Genomic DNA, 7,173 nt, shown 5'->3' with positions numbered 1-7,173 from the left:
ATTGATTATTGTACCACGAAGGTGTGACTTGTTGGTTATTTCTCCAACCGAAGTTGGGATTTTGTCTCCAAGCGGGTTAGGTTCACTATTAATGGAACAAGAATGTTCATAGGCTATAGGGCGGTGGGAGTTGGTATGCTCGGGGACTCCAACCGAAAACTACATGGATTTGAATTTACATTCATGTCGGGGATAGGCTTTTGTTGTACGAAAAATGCCTCAACCTTTTTAGTTAAAGATTCGATCAAATTTTTAAGTTCTAGATCGGGTTTCATCTCAAACATACCGTGACCTTAATCTGTTGAAGAAGAACTAGCAGGCGGGGGATATCATCACTACCCCCAATTGTTATTACGTTTAGTTTGATCTTCTAAAATTTGGAAGCCTCTCGAGGCTCCTTTACTTAGGAAACTACCCCCATTCATTATGTCAAGGACTTCTTTATGATGATGTTGAAGTCCTTTGAAAAAGGCACGAACTAACGTGTCTTTTGCTAGGTTATGGTGGGACACTCTATAAGCGGATCGGTGAAACGATTCCAAGCCTCGAAAATGATTCATGAGGATTACGCCGAAAGAAGTGAATCTTGGAAAGCATTTCATCCGTCTTTAGGGGTGGGTAAAATGTTCCATAAATAGTTTGAACAAGTTTGGCCCACGAGTCCATTAATTAAAGCGCCAGGCGCTTAACCAAGACGCCCTTATCAGCTAAGGTGAAAGGAAATACCCTCGGTTTAATCTGTTCCGCACCAACGGTAGGATGATGGAATGTTGTAAGGACTTGTTCAATCCCACGCGATGTGTTGGTAAGGTTTTTCATGGTCTAGACCATGGAAAACGGTAACGATTAAATATGTTTGGGGAATTCGAAAATCCCCGTTAGTCCGCTAGAACGATGCAAGATTTAGGGCTATCGCTCAAGGCTTTATAAAAGTCGAGAGAGGAGTCTCTTTTCTTCACCATAATATCGGTGTAGTGTGTGAAATTCTAGATAGGCGTGTTGTATTTATTTCTACGAAAAACAAGCCCGATAATACTAGAATTAAAACTCCTCGGCGAAGATGCGAGGAGTGGAAGAAGGAGTACTGAATGCCTCCTTGCTACGCGTTTGAATAGCGTCTTGTATCGCCGCGTGTTCAGTGTATATAAGAGATTAGAACACCAAAAACTTGACAACTCGAAGTTCGAATCAAACCCGTGGAAATCCGGAAATTTCAGCTAAGCGGGCGCTGGCGCCGGTGTTCTTAACTTAAGCCGGTCGCGCTCTTTTTAAGCGCTCGGAAGCTTCGGTGTTCGATAACTTAGCGGGTCGCGCTCTTTGCGGCGGCTTCGGTTAAACGAAAAATTCCAATAAAGATAAGATAGCGGGTCGCTCTCTTTTGAAGCTGGCTGGCATTTTTTTCTCGAATTTTTCCAAAACTGAAACGCAAACCACAAGATGAATCAAACAAGGGTGGGTGGGTTTAATGGGACTTAAAAATGACTACTTCTACAAAGAAAACAATGCTAAAGTGCAACTAAGATGGCAGCGGCGCCATTTGATATCTGTAAAATGAATAGTTTACCTACGAAATGAACTATGAATCCAAACGTAAGTAAACTATAACTATATTCTATTACACTCAATTATCAAAGCTTCTACTCTCTCAATGCGAATTGCACTAAATGGAGTACGAAGTTCGTTCCACTCCTAGTTCCCTAGCATGGATTGTTTTCTAGTCTAACTAGTCGCTCTTAAGTCAATGAGAGCTTTACGAAGGGTGTTATACTACGATGAAACTAAAATGAGTCTACGTTGAATTTAACTACGAATACTATGGAAATATGCTTGGTTTTGAATCTAGATAAAGGATTAGAGGGGAATTGAATCCACCTCGAATCCAACTTAATAACCTAGTATAGATTCTTGTATCTCGATTCTCACGTTCTCACGGCAAGAAATTCGAGTTCTAATCCCTAGTGTTCATGGCATTTCTACCGAGTACTAACTAGCATGTGAAGTCGTCCACCCATTCTCATGGCGAAACACGACTTTCTAGAGTGGAATAGAATCTACAAACAATTCTACACTAACAACTAAGTTTTCATCAAGGCTTCATCAACCCCTCTAATGGAGGTTTTAGCCTTGATTCATTAAACTAACATTTCCCATTGAATCTAAACTAAACATAATATAAAGATTCTAACTTTATGAAATTTAACTAATCTAAATTAAACAATAACAAAAATCTAATTAACAACTAAGCATTGAATAACAAGTAGTAAATGAAATTAGATCTAACAATTGTAATTGACAAATCGAAATTGAATCAAGAACAACTATTTTATTATCTAATTCAAGGGAGAACAATCATTCAATACTAAATTTAAAACAAGAATAAAACTAATTACTTTAATATAAAAAAACTAGATCTAGAACTAAGGTTTAATGGAGGCTAACTAATCTAATTTATTTTCTAACCTATCTATCTACCATTAACAAAGAATTAAGCTTTTGTTTTATACATTCAGATCCAAAAAATCGTGCATGGGCTTGGAGCCATGTTTTGGGCGAAGAATCGGACCAAAACCCAATTCTTTCAAATCCAAAAGGCCTCTTCAGCTGCAGTTGACTTCCACAGACTTTTCGTCCACTTCTGCTCCTCTGATTGGGTCAAGGCTTGGACCATTGCAAAGCTCTTTCCGAGCCGGTCGTTTTGACATAAGGTAGGCCTCAATCCGAGGTCCGAGTCCAAAGATATGGCATTCGGAAGTTCTCTTCGACTTTTGTTCCTTTATCTCGCTAACGTGGCACATTTACGCATAATGGACTTTGAAGCCCTGAAATGCATAAAAACACGTAATCAGTGTTAACTCTTACTTATTATTCACATAATTGGTCTAACAGTATGATTATTAAGGGGTTAAAACTACAGTTTTGGGCTCTTATCAATGTTGCTTTCCAGATTTTCATATTCTGGTTTAAGACTATGAAATACTATGAAGATTTTATCCTCTTCAGCCTATTTCAACAGAGTCTTCGCATCAGTGGTGTGTGGACGATATATGTTTAACTTGTCCCACAATTTCTTCAAATTTCCAAGGTGTTCTATAAAAGTTTTCTCACCTTGTTGCAAAGCACCGATTGTGAGTTGAAGTTCAAACACACGGGCATAATTGTTCTGGTTTTCGTATAAATCTTCAATTGAATCCCGCATCTCCTTAGCAGAATCAGAGAAAGTAAAAATCCCAGCAATAGTAGACTCAATAGAATTGAGTAACCAAGATCGAACAAGCTGATCATTGAAAACCCAATTCTTATATTCTACATCATCAATGGCAGGACACACCTTTGCACCATTAATGAACCCTAATTTCCTCTTTCCACCAAGCGATAGCGAAACTGTCCTAGACCAAGGTATATAGTTCGTTCCATTCAAGAGAATTGATGACAACTTCCAACCAGGATTAGAATCAGTCTCTGTTGTAACAGCAGACTTTGGGTTTGGTTTTGGATCTGACATAGTGTATTGTATTTATCTAGATTGATTTAGAGAGAGATTAAGCGTTCCTCTCTGATACCATGTAGAATTAAACACCTAATTAAAGAGACAAAACACAATGATTTATAGTGGTTTGGTGCCAATGCGGCGACCTACGTCCATGAGAGAAGAAAGGTTTTATATTGCTTGATTGATATGGTTTTTGTGTTACAGAGGTGTTTATATAACACAACATGAGTGCATATTCGTGTCTATAGTTTTCCAAAGGATTGAAGACTTTCCTTTATAGAAAACATACGAATTTGACAAATCTTTGCCAAAACCGACTAGGGCGTGCCCCGTGCTCCAATTAGGCTTGTGGAAGGCGCGACCCACTCTCTTGCCTTGGTCGACAAAATAGTACCTTCAGCGCGACCCGCGCTCGCCTTGGCCTTGCCCAAGGCGCAACCCGCCTTCTTTTTCTTCTCCCATAATATGTATATCCTACCCGTTATATGAACTCTACTTATACGAACTTTAAAAATACTCCATCATGAAAAACAATAAATTAGAAAGTGATTTTTGGTGGAGATATTCTCATAATAATAATATAGATCATCCTTAGAAAAAATCAACACATTTGAAGATTCTAAACGTATTAAAATTTACTTACAATGTTATAACATTATCCAACGGTTCTAATTTTTTAAATTTCAAAATAACTTTTGACAAGGTTAAGAGCAACTTGTTCCCTCCACATAGGTGCAACATAGGACTATTTTCTCTCATAATTACATTCTTTGTGAGAAGCTACTAGGAGTTGCCCAATACAAATGTGACTTTAAAATTTGGATGGAATGATTTATTTCGTCTCAATGTAAAAAAAAAATAAAAAAAAAAAAAAAAAAAATATGCCAGATGGAGTGAAACATCTCGTCTGAAAAAAAAAAAAAAAAAAACACGAGACAAAATAAAAAGTTCTATCTGAATATCACAAGTCGTCAACTATCTCAATAGCAAGTGTTACCCTCATTGTAATTTAGTGAAAAGCTACCCTCATTGTCACCCTTGCACTGGTCATTGTTTTTGGCTCATAAGGATAATAAGTTGTTATTTCCCTTCAAAACTGCTTACATTGGGAATGCTCTAAACATTGTTGTTTGAGCTGATTTTTTGTAGGGAGATTTTCCATTATGAGAAGACTATATCTTCACACCAAAAAAAATAAAGCCTTCAATTCATCTTATAAATCTACTTTTACTTTTTGCAGTAGAGTTTATATAATATGCGACTTAACTTGTCCACAGTGGCGGAGCCAGGGGGGGCCCAGGATACGCCCTGGCTCACCCTGAAATTTGGCAAAAAAAACTTTGAGTAGGTAGTCAGCAAAATTGATAACATTATTTGCTCCTATTATACTTTGAATTTTCTTTTTGTGCCATTGAATAAGGGCTTTAATTAGTTGTAAAAAAATAAACTATGAGGGGTTATTTGGTAAAGATAATATTTCTTTTGTTAGGCTGATGGATTCATCGGACTCAGCAGAGTACTCACATTAGAAATGCTGTACCTGAAAAGATGGTTAATGATATAGAAGCCTCTCATATCTGATTCCATGGTTCTTTAAGTTTAATTGTTAGAAGTCATGTAGAATTTACGACAAGTGACAAGTCATGATTGATGGAAAACAAAAGACATATGACTTATTAATAAATATAAATACTAAAAATCTTATTTAGTCCAATTTACTAAGGCTAAACTAGATTAACTAGTTGCTATTAGTTGTGGCTTGTAACCCAATTCAACACTATTTATGAATTATGAAATCTCCGTTACCTAAAAGGGAGAGATAGACCCATTCCCATTAGAACCACTCCCTTTTTCTATCGGCTTATAAATTGAATTAAGACTCTATTTTTGTGGATATGATATTCTCACAATAGATAGCATCTGACAAAATTTCATCATATTTGGATATGTCTAACCTTACTTCAAACTAGTGTTCAATTTTAAACGTTTATCTAACAGAGAATTTTCCGATTTCATAATAACATTTGTTAAGTTAGACATATTTGAATGAGCCAAAATTTAGTGGGCATGTTATTTATGGTGGGAAGATCATATCTACAAAATATGAGCTCTTAATTCAACTGGTAGGATGGGATATGACTTTGTACATTTTGAGAGTGGCTCGGGAGCTGGTGGCTCTAATGGGAGTGAGTCTATCCCTCCCCTTACCTAAATATATTAACATAATTTTTTTATTTTCAAATATTGACAAAATAAATTAAGAAATGTTTGTTTACGTAAAATATTTATATATATTGATGAATAATGTTTAATTAAAATAAAACAAACTAAGCTCCTGTAGTTGTGTACACACAAGTTGACTTGAGTTGAAAACTTTTAGTGCTGGCTCACCCTGGAACAAATTTCTGGCTTTGCCACTGCTTGTCCACTGGTATGTCCGTGTGTGGCTAATTGAGATATTTCAAACAGTGCAAACCAAAGGTCACCTTCAACCAGAATGAACCCATGTATACTTTTCCCTTAGCTGTCCATCAACTTGTGCCGTCCCTACGAAAATCACATGTATCATTGTTGGCAAATGCATGATTCAATTAGATGGAAGTTGTAGAGGCATAAATTAAAGATAACGGTCAATAATGTCATACAGTTTTTGTCTATAAGACAATAATCGTATCCGGCGAACAACAAAATATTTTTGTTGTTATTTACATTAAGTCACGTATAAAACTAAACTAAGGTCGATCTTTACCCGAAAAAAAAAGAAAAAGAAAATCTAAGTATTGGCCTTTTGTTGCTGATTCTTTCAAGAAATCAGTGTTTTTGCGAGTGGAAAAGTCTTATACCTTTTTGGGCCTAAAGGCAACTTTGCTATAATTCTATTTCTATCATCCTATCTCTAGAAGAAAATGCTACTTACTGTCTCAGATACATCATAATAATTCATACGCGGCTATTAAATTTTACACATTTAATTTCATACACGATTGCACCCTCTAAATGACACACATGCACTGATGACTGGCCTAGTCATTGGCAATAACTCATAACAAATATCCTCTAAACTCCAGTCTTGCCAGAAAACTAATAAATGAAATTAAATAAAAGAACTAGGCCCTTATTGATTGATTATGGATTGATAAAGACTCTATGGATAGGAACTAAAAACGGGAGATCAAAACAGTTATGATCATTCAATAATCTCATTACTTTAATTTGTAAATTTTGAATTTGTAGTTAATAGTTATTTCAACCGGATGGATTTTCGTAATGGAAGTCATAACAAATATGTCTCTAATTCCTATTCAAAAATGTCGTTTGGATGTTGATGGAATATGCGTTTATAAGCTCATGCCATAACTGTATTCATTGTGAATAATAGTAAGAATTTGAATAGCTTCGGCTTGGGCTTGGCTCATTTAAAAGAAACGCAATATGCAAACTAAATTAATTTATCAGTTCAAATGATATTTATAGTGTAAAAATAACCGGGGCTGAGGTTCAAATTTGCATATACTCGTCAATTTAAAACTCGAATTAATGCCAGTGGTAAATCTCATTTAGCTCAATCCACCCTTAAATAATAGGATGCAATGCAAACTAAATTAATTGGATCACAATGAAAATATTGAGGTTCAAATTTGCACTACGTACTCGAGCCAGTTCGCTTCAATCATAAACATCAT

At 35.9% G+C, this 7,173-nt stretch overlaps 1 protein-coding gene across 1 annotated transcript; it reads right to left on the bottom strand.

Moving 5' to 3' along the window:
* Positions 1-3,001: 3,001 nt before the first annotated feature.
* On the bottom strand, positions 3,002-3,502 carry LOC147485184 (uncharacterized). Its single transcript, XM_086571161.1, has one exon. It carries the CDS (start codon positions 3,500-3,502, stop codon positions 3,002-3,004), a length of 501 nt encoding a protein of 166 aa, XP_086427287.1.
* Between the last annotated feature and the right edge of the window lie 3,671 nt (positions 3,503-7,173).

Source organism: Coptis chinensis, chromosome 7 (assembly GCF_015680905.1).
Source record: "Coptis chinensis isolate HL-2020 chromosome 7, ASM1568090v1, whole genome shotgun sequence".
In the NCBI taxonomy this organism is placed as follows: Eukaryota; Viridiplantae; Streptophyta; class Magnoliopsida; order Ranunculales; family Ranunculaceae; genus Coptis; species Coptis chinensis.
Note: the sequence above shows the minus strand (reverse complement) of the source record. Positions and strands in the feature narration are given on the sequence as shown.

What these genes read in the sequence shown, in the direction of transcription:
- LOC147485184 (XM_086571161.1), bottom strand. Translation starts at nt 3,502, where the DNA reads ATGTCAGATCCAAAACCAAACCCAAAGTCTGCTGTTACAACAGAGACT.